General features: G+C 43.8%; 1 protein-coding gene across 11 annotated transcripts in view; it reads right to left on the bottom strand.

Annotated features, from left to right (window-relative positions):
• LOC104316278 (SAM and SH3 domain-containing protein 1-like) overlaps positions 1-15,217 on the bottom strand; it is a 571,787-nt gene that overhangs the window by 22,475 nt on the left and 534,095 nt on the right. For 7 of the 11 annotated variants that reach the window (XM_069786968.1, XM_069786969.1, XM_069786966.1 and 4 more), the window contains 3 exons: positions 10,466-10,598; positions 5,591-6,426; positions 1,556-1,627 (listed from right to left, as the gene is read on the bottom strand). In XM_069786968.1, the coding sequence (XP_069643069.1) occupies positions 1,556-1,627; positions 5,591-6,426; positions 10,466-10,598 (1,041 nt within the window). Of the gene's footprint in view, positions 1-1,555; positions 1,628-5,590; positions 6,427-10,465; positions 10,599-10,812; positions 11,213-11,309; positions 11,713-14,737; positions 14,917-15,217 lie in introns of those variants that run through there. The other 4 variants (XM_069786977.1, XM_069786976.1, XM_069786974.1 and 1 more) reach the window with 4 other exon arrangements.

Here is a 15,217-nt window from a genome sequence, read left to right as displayed (position 1 = left end):
TCTCCAACTCGGTTCAATAATCCTTCTAAGGACCATTTAGGTACATAACATAACAAACCCTAAAATAAGTGTACGCTATATTCTACATAAAAGATTTATCTTTTTTTCTAAATTTATGTATGTTTGCTACTTTACTAATGTTCTCCTCAAAAGTTTTCCTGAAATTCAGCTGATACTTCATTTCTGACAATTCTATATTTTTTCCTTTATAAGTTGTTTGTGATTACAACTTCTTTGGTAACTTTTGGTCTTTTAGCAGAAATTAAGGACAGCTCTTTGCCTTATCTTTTTGGAAAAAAACCTTCCACTTAATGGACTTAAAAGTTTTCAAGAAAAAAAACCTTGATCTGCATACATGATTCTGGTGCACTGCATCTCTCCCACTACTGATGCTAGTAGGCAAAAACGTAACATCTAGATTTCACGCTTTCCTGTATCAAAACCAATCTGAACAAGAGATGCCAAGTATCTATGTTTAAAGATAAACACTGTAAGTTTGGAAGTTAACATTTTACTGAGTTGAAAGTTGATGAATAAAATAACCATCCCCAGTTTTGGCCAACTTAGGGGTAATTTATAATGTTAAAAAAAATAATCAGAAAAACAAAAACAACCCCCAAAACCCCAGCTGACATGAAAAATAATATAATGCTGGCATACAAAATGTTTCACAATTTAGACTTGATTTAACTGAACAGAGAAGTTATCAGAGCCAATGTTGAAATAGAAAAGAGAAACATATATGGACAAAAGGAAAAAATACGTTGGCAGTTTCATTTGATACAATGTTCTGGCTCATTTCTGTTTTGTTATTTTTGGCCACAGACTGACCAAAAGTAACACCAGGATCAACATAAGTAACATAAAATGGAATTAATTCTCAGGGGAGGTGTTGTTTTCTTTTTTTTTAAACACAAAGAGCTCTCAGATCAATTGTGCAGCACCCAGCACAATGGGACCCTGGTCTACTCCAGAGCTCTTGGATACAATAAGAAAACAAATAATAAATCTCTTACATAATGACTTCCACCCAAGTAACTTGTAGATCTTCTGCGAATGAAAGTGTGCCTCATCATTCCAATATTTTTGGTAAATATTTTTATTTAAATATTTTTTATATTTAATATTTTAATATTTTTATATTTTTAATATTTTTATACTTTTATATAAATATTTTTATATTGAATATTTTTATATTTAGTATTTTATTTAAATATTTTTACCAAGAAAGTATAGTAATCCTATGTTTTGCCTGGGGTGATGCTCTGAGGAAGTCAGACATAAGAATAGCCCACAGATGTGCCCCCAGATCTGTGCTTTGATCACTTGTTCCTGCCTCTTTACACATACGGTATATAAATACTTATACACACATGGATATGGGCGGGTATGTTATTCTCAAAGCTAAGGAAGTTTGAGGTTAACAAAGATACTCTGTTTTCTTGGATCCCCAAACTGTTATTACAGACCTAAATTACACTTCGGTCTATTATAACTCTATTGCACATTTCATTTTATGCTATTTCAAGTCTGTGCCTTCTTGTCTTAAACTCACCATTTGGTCAGAACTATTTCCAATATGAAGGGAACGATTTGTCAAGTCGAATCCTCCAAAGCTACAGGTTCTCTGCAAAAAAAAAAAGGATGGATACAGTTCTATCACAATGATTAGCTCACTCAAAACATCTGTGATTTGGAAAACAGCAGTGAAAACACAAATGTCTGCAAAAAATGGAAACAAACAAACAAAAAGATGGAAGATTATAAATCAAGAAATCTGTTATAAAGCAATTTGAGTCATTTGGCTTTTCCAGAGACAACTCCTTGGCCTAAGGTCTGCTGCTGTTGAGTCATCTATTGCCTACTCTTTAAAAAGAAAAAAGACTTTTTGGTCCGAGGGAACTGTTGATCTTATGGATCAAGTTTTCCAGGGTGCTGGCAACTCCACCTCAGCGCTCCCATCTGCCTTCATAAATAAGTCCGTAGTAGCACTGAAACAGAGAACCACCGATCTTTTAAAGCATTGAATAACCTACCTTCTGGGAATAGCTGCACAGACTCCATTTGCACTGAAATACAGGGATACACTAGAGGCCTTGTAGGGCAAGCCCTTGATAAGACAAGGGAAAAACCAGCCCAGCTATCCATAAGTCTTGTGTCCCCAGAGACTCAGCAAGCCCTGACTCCAGATTAGGTATTTAGCATCACGCCTATGGCGGTACGTAGCAGCTCAGCTACTTCTGGGAGAAAGTACGCTATGTTTACAGTGCCACAATCACCTCGTAGAATGACTCGGTTTTGGTTGAATGCACAGATGCAGTTTATCATAATCATCCTGAATAAAAAAAGAACATCAGCACTATGACACTGCTTCCCTCCCAAGAGCAGAGAGCAACCAAACTCAGTACAGTTGCACTCCCATAGCCAACCACTGTTTAACTGTGGCAGATGAGTCTCTGCTAAAGCTTTGGTATCACTTGAAAAAAGACCAGACACTTAGGGCACTCAGAGAGAATCCAGCTTTTGCTTTGCAATCCAAAAGGTAAAACCTTTGACTTCTTATTTGGCCACTGAACAACCAGCTGCACAGTATTCAAGTACCTGGCCCTGACAGAAGTCTCACAAGGCAATCCAGGGAAATGAAGGCATGGCAGTTACAATTTACTTCCACAACTTCAACTCAGGGCTCTGAGTGTGGGTTGTGAGACAGGCAGATGTCTATTGTAAGTATGCTCTTCAGAGTCAGAGTTGAGACAAACAGGAGGCAGAAGATCAACCACCTGCGAACCGTAAGTTTTTAGGGCCTGAACTACCCAACAGAGTAACTCTGAACACATCTTAAGACTCAGCTAAGCATCAGATCATACCTACAAGGGACTGCCCAATCAGTACAGTGAGTGTGTACTTGGGAGTCAGTGAAGACCCACCACCTGAGAACTACCAGTCTGCTTCGACACTCTCTTAGGAAGAAGCAAGCTCTATAAACTGTGCCACTTAATAAACAATTATATCAATTAGTTCTATTAAAGTAAACATTCCTCCCGCCTTGTTCACTGCTAATCAGCATGCATATTAACAGCTTTTTAAAAGTCTTCTTTTCTAGCTTTTATGTTAGGTGCTGTGCACCTACAGTGCTTGGATGACAGTTTTTGTACGCACCACAACTACTAGAACTCAAAGCCAGCTTTGTCTAGGCCCCACACACATTAAAAAGAGTGCTGTGATGTAGAATTTTTTTAAAGTGTTTTTTTCCAGAATGCAATGTGACTATGGCATAGCTTTTAAAATTGTTTTTGGAAAGCATTTGAGACCAACCACAAGTAATAAGATCAGTTTTTAAAGCGCAGCACGTTTAGCTATGAGTAATGTCGTCCTTCTGTGAAGAGTCCATTCTAACTAATCCTACAGCACATGGTAATCCCAGCAACGAAGAGAAGACATCTGGAACTGCTCTGAGCAACCTTGTCTGTCAAACCAGCCAGAGCTCCTCCTAAAGCAGCCTTCTCAGAGAGCAAAATATCTGTTGGTTAAAAGTTTCTGAACAAACATACCATATTAATGATGCTTATTGTTTCATTATGGACCTCCCCATATATTTAACATTTGACTTCTGCCTTTGGATTCTAGTAGTGACCCTGGCAATACTGTACCAAACAAAAGGTCTGTGGATGAGGAGAGGGATATTCAATGGAGTGGCCATGCAATTAAAAGTATTACCATTTTGGGAGAAAAGAAAAACTGATGTGATTTGAAGATTTCATGCATGTCCAGGTCACTGAAACAAATATAAATGACAAAAATGAATGGCAAGGCAAGACAGAGTGACCGGTTCCACTGAATACATAGGCATTGCAATTTCCCTGAGGTTGCAGCAAACAAACATTAAGTGTTTCTAGGAATGAGGAGTGGCATTAGTTGAAGTTTGCCAGCTTTTGGCAGTCTCAGGAAGAAGTGTGCTGAAAAAGCTAGTAAAAGCAGCATGTCTCCACCACTTATCCCATTCAAACAAAGATGGAGGAACAGTTGACCGAGTTCCTCAACAACAACAAAACGCTATCCATTTCTTCTCTGTTTGTATCTCTATGAATAAGCAAAAATCAGTCCAGATGGTTTTCATAATGAAATTACTATGGCGAGACTAACTTATTAGAAGAACTGAAAACCTTGTTTCTGTCATCTATATTTACAAAGACAGTTAACGGTATTTTTAATTATGGGGCATCTCTAGCATGTATGAGTATGCTCTCTTGCCTGAGATACCCCTATTATTCAACCCACAGAAGGATGAGTAAGGTTTCAAGGTTTCTGTTATCACTGTAATATCCTCACGGGAAAACGTCTTTTGAGTACAATGTCTATGAACATAAACAGTACTCTCTGAGTGGCAGGACAAGCAGTCAATGCAGAAGAAATAGTGAAGCTGCCAAGACAGAATGGTGGTATTGGGTAGAAAAAACCTATCTGTTTTGTGGCCAAAGAGCAAAAAGCGAACCATGAAGGCTTGCTCACCTCCCACAGGTTATTCAAGGAGACTAAAGCTTTGAATATTATATTGAGACTACCTCACACCTGAAGAAATAGAAGCAGAGACCTCTCAAAATAAAATCTGTAGTTCAAGAGGGAAAGCTGTTTCTACTGTATTGTTCCCTGGAATATCTTGCTTAATGTTATGGGTGCACTGCTGTTTCCACCCACTGAAGTAGGGAACATATCTACATTGTCAACTAGACAACAGACTAGCTGGCTCAGCTTTGGAGATCTGGCTGGCCCCAAAGGCAAGCTCCTAGGAAACTCAGCATCATGGTTAAGGAAACTGTCAAAACTGGGTCATATAATCAGGAAGCAGCTTTGGATCCGTCTGGAGTACTCAAATCACTTAATTTCCCATTGTAAAGCACAATTTCCTTTTTTGGCTACCCCTTGTTCCCTTTCCACAACGCTCTGAGGGAAGGTATCACCTTCACCCCATGCTAGAAAGAAGGAGCAGTGGCTGGGGACAGAGCAGAAGGGGCACTTCTGGTGGTGGTGTGCAGCAAGCAGGAGGGCAGTGTCTGGATAATGTAAAACCTCCTGTCTTTCTGCAGCTGTGTGTAGAGAATACAGAGCTGGGTGGGTGAATTGATGAGATGCAAACTGAGAAGGGAAGGGCCAATATGAGGCAATGACAGCAGGAGAGAAACAGAGCACAGTTGACTAAGGATGCTCTAATCCTCTGAAAATTTTGTTCATCTCTCAGTATCCCTTTAAGAGAATACCAACTCCCAAAGCATCACAAAGAACATGTTTATAGCATCTCAAAGCTCCTCTGTTCACCAGCGATCTCAATTTCTGCACTAGATTAATTTAAAAAGCAGCATTTTGTCGTATTTGCTCTCTCTCATTGACTTACTTTGTACACATTGAAACTGCAAACTCAACAAAACTCTTCTCTGATGGGATTATATCAAACTCTTCCCTTACAGCTGAATTACAGTGCTTAAGAGTTTCTAAGCAGAAGCACTGGATTTTAGTTAAAAGTATAAAGCAGAAAGTGTTGACTGCAACCTCACAGAAACTGGAAGACCACCTTCATGGCAACTCTTTGACTCACAGACTTTTGGTGGATTCTCAAGAGAACCCTTTTAGTACAGCGATCCACTGTGGCAGCCCACTTCCTCTTGGCCTCCTCATCCTCCTCCAGCAGGCATCTCCTCAGGTCCTGCTTGTCAGCCTTGCTCAGGGTCCTGTCAGTAACGGGACGCACCAGCTGTGAGAGGTTGAGGTGACTGTACAGGCTTCTCTCCACCACATAGGTAATATTGAACTCGCTGACAGAAGTGCGCCCTCGTAGCCTTCTGTTTGGGAAGCCACAACCTCCACCCCCTTTCGTTTTGTGCCGCAGTAATTGTAGGTCGCAAGTTGCAGGGGATGCTCCTTTCCTAGCAGGGCGCTGGCAAAGAAAAGCTCTGGAACAGGAATAGTTAGTATCCATTTTCTTCAATCGGATCTGCTTCCTTACACTCTGAATCTCCTCCAGGGACACCAGAAGATGGTGCTTGTGCCTGTTGCTGTCATAAAAGCAAATGCTTTCTGTACTTACCCCATGGCTCAGAGAGCCGAGGCTCTTCTTCATTTCCCCATCTGTCAAGGAGCGGCAAACTTTCTGGGTCTTCTCCTCTTCTGGGTAAGAGAAAAATGTCCCGAGTTTCTTGGGAGGCTTGATAAGGCCACGGCTATCAGTTTTGCTGAAGGTCTTCACCAGCTTCCGGTTAGTTCCCCACGTATCAAGACTGCTGGATGAAGGAGAAGTAGTAAGTGAGTCCGAGTCGTCCTCTGGCTGCTTTTCACAGGAACTGTCAAAGTAGAATTGCTTCTTGTGAACTCCAGAATAAAGTGCCGATCTGTCATCCAGTATAGGAGAGTTGTCAAGTGAGTGCTCTTCCACACCTACAGGGGACAAAAGCAGCACAATGCGTGTCACCGTTCATAATTCTCCAAGATGTTTCCCTGTAGAGCCTTATTGTATTTATTTAAGATATCATCCACTTAAAATGGAAGAAAACTCTTCCTGATATAAGCAGCCCAGAAGGTATTTGTGAGTGGATAAATCTGAAGCAGTTCCTTCCTTCCATTTGTGAAGTGAGAGTTCTGGGATGAGTTAACAGTAGAGAGATGACAGCATCCTGTAAGTAAACTCATCATTATTTTAAGTTTCTCTCTTTTATCTGACAGATGCTCTCACTAAGAACATCCTTAAAAGCTGGAACTGGGATCTGTTTCTCATGTTTTTCTTCTGATACTTGCATATGATGCTCAGCTCTAGTGAGATTACAATAGGTCAGAAGTATACCCAGGTATTAAAACCCAAACAAGTATCTCTCAGGTCCAGTTTTCCAATACTCAGTGCTGTTGCTGCTGCAGAAAGCAGTATTTTTCCCAGAAAGTTAGGGAGCTGAGCTCCAGGATGAAATTAAAAGTTTGGGGTTTTCGATAGATGAAGAGACACCAATTTTAATCACACAGAATTTACTTAAACAGATGCAAAGAAAAAAAAGGTAGGTCAAATTGTGGGTGTGCCAATTTCAACAGTGTCCTGCTAATGACAGAAACACTTGGTTTTCACCAAATATATATTTCACAGAAAGGGAAGAAGACTTTTTGCAATGCAAGTGCTGGAGGTGGGCAAACAGCCAGGTCTCCTTTTTGGAGTGGAGAGAATGGAATAAAGGACCTGAAAATGCAAGTCCTTTTCACATTTATCTTTCAAGAAACACTTCTCTGGTGTTTTCTTCTGAGCAAAGTATAGGCTCAGGTATTAGATGCAGTAACAAGGAAAGAGTCAAATAAGAGCACACATCCTCCTCAGTCCTGCCTGACAAATTTCACAGCATTCATAGGTATGTATCAGAAACACACAGAGAAATGTGACTATTTATTTCTTGTCTGACCCAACTTTGCCTTCATCTTTGATTGCTTCCGTGGTCTTACAGCAGAGCTAAATTTGAACCATGACCAAAATACCTATGATTTACTAAACTCGCTCATTCAGTAACAGAGGACACATTTCAAGGTGAAAGAACATTAGTTGCCCTGTACAGGCTTCCTGTCCCAGCTTCAGTTCACTCTGTTGGCAAAACATATTTGACCTACATTTGCTGAAATCTAAGACGCTATTTTACCAAGATAAAAACTCGCTGTGACAGTAAAGGGATTGTGGATCACATCTGACACACAACTTTCACTCTTGACAATTTTTCTGGGGTGGGTCTGTAGACTGGAGACTGATTTTGACACCACTTTCACTGGACTGTCCAACTTGCTCTTTTTCCCCTCTACTTCTCAATTTGAACAGAAAATAGACATTCTCCTGGGACTGAATATGTGCTGATAAACAATTTTAGTCCACTGAGTAAATATGTTTTTAAACAGCTTGTAAAATATGCATTGTGTGTCAACACTGTAACAGATGTTATCTGGAGTGAGTCCATGACACAAAGCCATAACGACACAGATGTAGATGTGATTTGTTTTTAAATGCTATATAAGAATGCTACCCAGGAATTAGGAAGCTTCAGTTACTTAGCTTACTAGGAGCAGACTAATACAAAAGACACATGGATTCAGATATTGGCACATTCTAGTATCAGATCATCCAGATGTATATTTAGTGTGATAACAGAGTCAACAGTAGAAATGTGGGAGAAGGATCTGGGACTAGTGTACTTTTCTTTAAAAACAGGAATGTGTAAGGGAAATTTGGCAAAGTTGTTCTTTGTGAAGAATTTTTGAGGTGGATTATGAGGAATCTTTCTTCTGAGGAACTGCACGTCAGTTTTCAAACCAAGCCTGCTCTCACGCTTTGTTAAAGGCTGTTGAACACTGATGAATTTATTGGAATTTTACTGATGTTACTCAAATTTTATAGCCAGCTCCCCAAAACCTAGCCATGTAGTATTTCACATTACTTCACATTCATAACACAGGTTCAAGTAACAGCAGCAAGCAGCTCAAGAACCGATCCAGTCAACCACAGGTAACTTGGAAGGCCAGGCAGCAATCCCCAAATCTGACCACAGTACTTTTTGTGATCTTGCAGAGCCCTCTAACGTATCCCAATGGGAATACAGACCTACATTATGAGATATAGGATGGACAGCATTTATGAAGCACTTCTAATATGCCACATGAAAATTTGGGTGTGGGTAGAAATTACTGAAAGAAGAGTCATAGATATCCGCTCCTAATGCAGACTTGGCTACTTAAGGGGCCTTCTACTTATGCAGAAGTTATAGAGAAGTAATCCATGTTGTTATTTAGCAATAACTGGTTTTGCTACAGTTTCTCAAGAGCCAATCTACAAAGTGTTAGATAAAGTGCAAACTCAGAGTTACGGATAATTCATTCAGAAAAGCCTGGAGTTAAAACAGAGAAGACAGGCAGGAGATGGAGAAAAAAGGAAGCAGAGCAAATTTTTTTTGAAACAATTGTTAATTCAGTGATTTTTCTGTGGGGTGCAGACGTGGAAAACTGTGGACAAAAAAAACCCTGGAAGGAACCGGGACACTGAAGTGAAAGACTGAAAGAGAAAAGGAAATACAGTGGTGAAGCGCTGCAAGAGAGGGAACAGAGAGCAAACCAGACAGTTAACATGCTGACGAGAAAGTCTGGTCACACTGCAGGAAGGCATCTGCACGCCCAGCGGCCCCCGGGCTGCCTGCTCCTGCAGCTGCTCCCACCCCGGCCTCTGGCTGATTGCTCCCTGCAGCTTTTCCCAGGCCCACAGGGAGGAAGGGGGTAGGAAAGGCCTCTCTGGGGTCCCTTCCTCAGAGCCGGGGAAAAATAGCCCTGTTTTGTTTGCCCTTTCTCATAAACCATGTTTTTGCTTCCAAGGTAACTCAGCTTTATGCTCACCCTCTGAGGTGACAAAACCTTTTCAGAGCAAGACAGCTGCCCGGTCCAGAGCTCTAGACTGGCCGTGCCTTTCACACTGGCCCGTAAAACCATCATCACGCAGGAGAGACACAGGCTAGATCATAAATCTGCCAACAGCTTCCTGCCACATACCCAAGAAGATGCACACATTCTCCTTAAATGCACTAGGAAGAAATCAGAATACGGCTCAGCTCACTGCAAAGCCGAGGGGAATTGGCATACGGACCCGGGAAGGCCACTAACATAGAGGGGTGCCCACAATTCCAGTGAGGACTCAACCAGGGCTGTCCAGAGAGGCTCCTGAGGCTCAGGCGCCGTTAATCTGGCTGCTCACACACAGATACAGGTCATCCGGAGTTAATTCTGCAGTATGCCATTCCCAGGGCCTGAACTCTGCTTCCCGTTTCCCCACCCTCCTCCTCCTCCCCCCTTCTCTCCCCCTCTCTCTTGGCAGCAGGGCTCATTCAGGAGCCAAACTGCAGGCAGGCTCCCCCAGAAGTAGGAGTTAATATTACACGAGGCAGTCGCTATCCCACAAGAATGTCTGATAGAGTTTCTGTACTTTTGCCACAGGATGATGCCATGTGGTGCAACTATACCACCAACCGGCTCCTACCCTCCCAGAACTAGCAAGAGCTTCACCTGTGTGCTGTTCCAGGCCTTGGAGGAGGGACCAACGTGGTGGTCGCTCTTCTTAGCTCCTTGCTGAGCCTGTGGGGCAGCCGGCTGGGATTGCTCCTTGTCTCATTCCCTCCCCAGCATGGGGCATAAAACACGAACCAAGTCCTAATCTCTTAATGAGGGACTCTCCAGCACTGCTCTGGGAATACCAGGAGATCAGCAGTAACCACATTCTAGGCTGTCACTTTCCTCCTTCTACAGTCTCAAAACGCAATTACTTGGGTAAGGCACGCACCATAAACAAGGCAGTCTTTCCTATCATCCCTTAAGAACACTCCACCCCTCCCTCCTCCAGCCCTCCACTTTCTGTCCCCTCTCAACAGAAACATGTATTCACACACGCAGTTTTAACCATATGCATGTTGCATTTTACCTTCTGTGCTGGGTTTTTTCATTTCTTCCACTCTTATGAGTTTCTTCCTGACTCTGCGAGTAGAATTCACCAGCTTGTGCAACCTCTTAAACTTCACCGATTCCTCTGTTTCATCATCGGATTGTTCTCTTGACTGGCAAAGAAACAAAGGGAATATTAATAAAACAGTAGTTCCACGGCTTGCTCCTTGAAGTCAAGTTAACCCAGCTCATCTGCTGCGCTGTGTCAATGCAGCTCTGTAACTGGTGTTATATTTTCAGCTCAGGTCAGACAGAAACATTTAAATTACTGAGGGTTTTCTTTTTTTTTTTTCTTTTTCTTTTTCTTTTTCTGAAAGCATGACATACCATTTTGATTTCTAAATCTGTGCAATGTAAGATCCTAGGCATTAAAATGCATTCCTGCCCTTGTCTTTCTTCCCATGCATTGTGTAATAACTACTTCCACGTCCTCTCTCAGTACGTTTCAGGCAGGGCTCTTTCCCAGGGCTCTTCTTACCATACCAGTTATGCTCCTGTGGTTTGGGTCAGTCACTGGTCTGTCTGGCATCTCAGAACTTGCTGTTTAAACCTGGTTATAAACAGCTTCTCCAAACTGATGCTGTGTCATTGACGACTTGCTTTTTTTCCCCCCAGTCTTCCCAGAAAATCAAAAACAGCAGCACAAGAAAGGGACGGGAAGGAAAAGGAAGGAGGAGACCTCATCTGCCTCGCTCACCAACTGCCACAGCTACAAAATATTCCTTTCCTCCTCCCTGCTCCCTACACTCCTCCTGAAGGCTCTTGAGGCTGGAATTAAGATGGACACAGCATTCCTCCAGCACTGACCAAGGGAAAACTCTGACCTTTTCAGATATACAGTGCAGTCCATATTCCCCAGCATCCCGTTTCGTTTCGCATCTGATCCAGTATGCTTGGTTCCAGCTGTTTTCCCTCAAGTATCAAACATTACAGAGGCAAAAAAAAATTCCCCTCTCTCCAGCAGCAGTGACACAACAAGCTGAAACAATCCATTCCTTGTGAACGAGAAGACGACTTCGATTTTCGAGCCAGATCCAACGTTCAATGTGCTACTTCCTCTGTTTTAATCAGTTCAGAATGTGGAAGGCGGCGGGGGGAAGGGAAGGAGAGAGGAGAGGAGAGGAGGCCAGCAGGGCTCTCTGGCTCGGCCAGGACAGCCCTGGCACTGTGCACCGCTGCACATTCCTGTGCGCAGTGCGGGCTCCAGCTGGAGCGTGGTATGGATCATATACCTTACTTTGTTTTCACCCGCGGTCCCAGCTAATTCGCCGCATTCCTAGTGGTCAGTTCTAAAAACCCTCATGCAACTTCCTGTCGGCACAGCTATCTGGGCTTCCACGGCACGCTCATCCTTTTGTCTCCTTCTCCTTAATTAAACTTTTTAAAAAAGAAAAAATCCCCACTAAATGCAAGCCAAAAAAAAAAAAAAAAAAAAAAAAGCCACCCTCTCATCTTCCTCAGCAAAAATGCTGTCTGCTTATCTGAAGGCTGAATAAAAGACAGGCCAAATATAAGAATGCTTTCTGCTTTTCTAATACACTTAAATATCAGGATATGGCAATAACGGCAGATGCCATGGGGCAGGACACCAATTAGCAGTTGCACGGGTACACTTTCAAAGCCACAACAGTGCCTGAAGGAGCCGGGGCAGCTCTGAAAGCCTGCCTCGCAGGCACGCACCTCACAAGGCCAGCAGAACCATACCAGAGCAACCTCTCAGCCACTTTCTACAAGGGCACTGTCAATTACTGATTTCCCACAAACTTCATTCATGTTACTCCAAAACAAGAAGAAATACCAAATGGACCACATATGGCAGAAGGAATTGCCATTCTGCCATCTGAAAGCTGCAGGAGTGCATTTATTATGGGTACAGGCTGGCTAGGTAATTAATAATCTTCCTTCAGGAAAAACAGGGCTGTAAAGAGGAGTACCAGACTTGTTTATATCAACATAAATTAAACAGCAAGATGAGCATTAATTCAGAGATTATGGCTGGGACAATTTAATGACATGTCAAACAACGAGCCAGACATATTTAGATATGATGACAAATGGATTATTGACCGTAATCAAGAAGTTCAGTCAAGACTTCTTAGGCCGTTAAGCGCATCCTGGCAAGCAACCATCATGCGGACCCTGCACTCAAGATGCGTTAAATGTTTAAATGCAATTACTCTAAGTCATTGCCTTCCTTCGTTACTTTTCGTATACCCTTGGCTTGCAAGACTACTGTTTGTAAAATTGTGAGCTCTATGAGACTTAGAGAACAGCTCATACCTGGTCCTCCCGCTCAGGATTTCATCAAAGAATAAACAACTAGTCTTACTTTTGCACCACTGGTATCCAATAAAGAACTGTCCCCCTCAGAGTTAAGAAGACTCAACAACGACAACGAAAGCTTTTACGATGTTTGACATTTGCATTCATGACTACCACTGCGAAAGCGAGCGCCAAAATAGCCTCAGCACAAGGTACTGACATCAAACCCAAGTGGGTGGTACAGGGAGTCCCCACCACACTTCAAAATAAATAAAGTCCCATCGTAATCCAGTGCCAGCTGGTCTTCCCTGCTGCTTCAGGACTCCCGGCACCCTTTGAGCCAGGGTCCTCTGCAGGCAGTGACAGACCCTTCCCAGTGCCAGTGCTTGGCCAAGAGAGGCAAGAACAGCTCACGTTTAACAACGGGAGCCGCCAGATTATGGGTTGACTAAAAACAAAGTCAGTCCCTCTACAGCAACCTATTTCCTATCATATCGGGTAGCATGTGGCACGGAAAATCTTCTGTAAAGGAAAAGGATGGCTAATAAGTTCATGCAAAAAGGCCTAAAAACGTCGGTGACTACGCCAGTGGTGCCGCTCAGGAAACTTTCTTGTCGAATAATGCTGATTCCTTGAAAATAAAACCATTTTGAAAAAGGACTACTTTAGATTCGCTTCCTGTTTTTGAAACAATTTTTTTAAAAAAAGGCCTTGAAATTATCAAAAGTTTCCATTTTGGCACATGGGAAACAGAGCTTAATCTTCCAGCTCAAGCCATGCTTTCTTTTACAGCTAATATTAAACAGAAAGCAGAAATGTAAAGCATTCAGGCCATAAGCGACATATTTGGAAATCACCGAACTTCGATGCTTTGACTTCCCTGACCCACTCTACCCGCTCTCCCCCCCCACTTCCACAGTGACCGAATTGCTTTTTTTGGTGGCTGTCCCTGACTTCAGACGAGAAAAATCGCCCCAATCTCCCCAACGCGTGGCAGGCTGGGCAAATGTCTTCCTGGACAGCTCTAGCAGCCAGGCCTTGGCACGGGGCTTCAACGCAGCTGGCTGCCAGCCCCCCTCTCGCCCTCTCCCCCTTCAACAAGTGCTTCAGTGCACGGCAGCACTGCAAAAGGGGTAGACAGAGTCTACTGAAGAGGGAACGACGCATCTGCAAGAGGCTAGGCCGGAGGCTCTCCGCCACAGGAGGAGGCCACGCTGCGCACCCCTCCGCCAACGCCTCCCCCAGCCCCCGGCACACGGCCGTCTTCGTTAGGCCAAGCCTCGGCGTCATTAACGCGCCGGTGAAACGGCCGGGGCCCCTCCATCTCCCCCACGAACCGCCGGAGCAGGCCTCTCCCCACACACCAAGGGGAAAACAAACGGATTTGCAGTACTGCAAATAGGAACAACTTAACTTCCATCTCCTCCGCTCCAAATTTTTCCATCTGAAAGCCCATATGGCTCAACTTTTAATTATTTTGGCTAATGCTGTATGTAGTAATTCTGTGGTGAATGCTTAAGTGTTTCATTTCTGGTTTCCAGGGCAACATTACATCAGATTGCAGACAGCTGGCTCCACAGCCTTAAACCATAACAAATTGTCCAAAGCCGACGCACAAAAAAATCGCGCTTCCTTTAAAGAGGGCGCGGGGCTCGGCCGGGCTGCCGGGGACCCGGCGAAGCCTGCGGGCCCCCTTGGCGGGGCTGGCCAGGCGGAGCCGCCTTTCCCCGCACCGCTTGGAGCAAGTGCATCCCCGACACATCTGCAATGCTCTCACGGCGCGGAAACCCACCAGCTTGGACGAGCTCGGCTGCGCAAACGCGCGAAGGACTGCGGGGAAACGGGGACTAAATTAACAGCATCTGGAAATACCAAGGACTGCATGCGGAGGACTGCAGCCACCACGTACCGCATGGCTGGAAAATTACGCAGAGGCCAAGGCCCATCCCCACCACCCAGCTCTTCGCCGCTAACAAATGTGGCCACAAACCTCTGAAGGTGCTCTCAAATCCAGGAGAGATCAACTCCCTCTGCCACCTCTAGCGTCTCCTCTCCTTGGAAAACTTTTCCTACTCAGGCACCTCTAAGGGCCATGCTTTGCATCATCTCATACGTAAGATCAAAGTGAAAAGCCTTGCATCCAGGAACAAATAGGAAATTAGCAGGCGTACTTTGATATTCAAGGAGCTATCTACGGTTCTGCTCCCGGCGCCCTCTTTGCTCTCTCTCCCGCTTTCCTCCCGCAGGCTCTTTGCCGCTGCCTGCTCTGGAGGCAGGGCACACGCCTCGCTCTGCTGCTCTCTAACATCCAGCCCATTTCACACGCCATAGAAATAACAATCCTAACCTCCCCCTTTGAATTAGCGCTTCACACACGCGCACACACACAGAGAAACCCAACATTTATTAGGGTACTTGGAACTAATGGGCAAAATGTAAACCAGAAGTAAGTAGCTAGCTTTCGGCAGGA

The sequence above is a fragment of the Haliaeetus albicilla genome, chromosome 7 (assembly GCF_947461875.1).
Source record: "Haliaeetus albicilla chromosome 7, bHalAlb1.1, whole genome shotgun sequence".
NCBI classification, from domain to species: Eukaryota; Metazoa; Chordata; class Aves; order Accipitriformes; family Accipitridae; genus Haliaeetus; species Haliaeetus albicilla.
The sequence above is the reverse complement of the archived record's forward strand: the minus strand, read 5'-3'. Positions and strand labels throughout refer to the sequence as shown.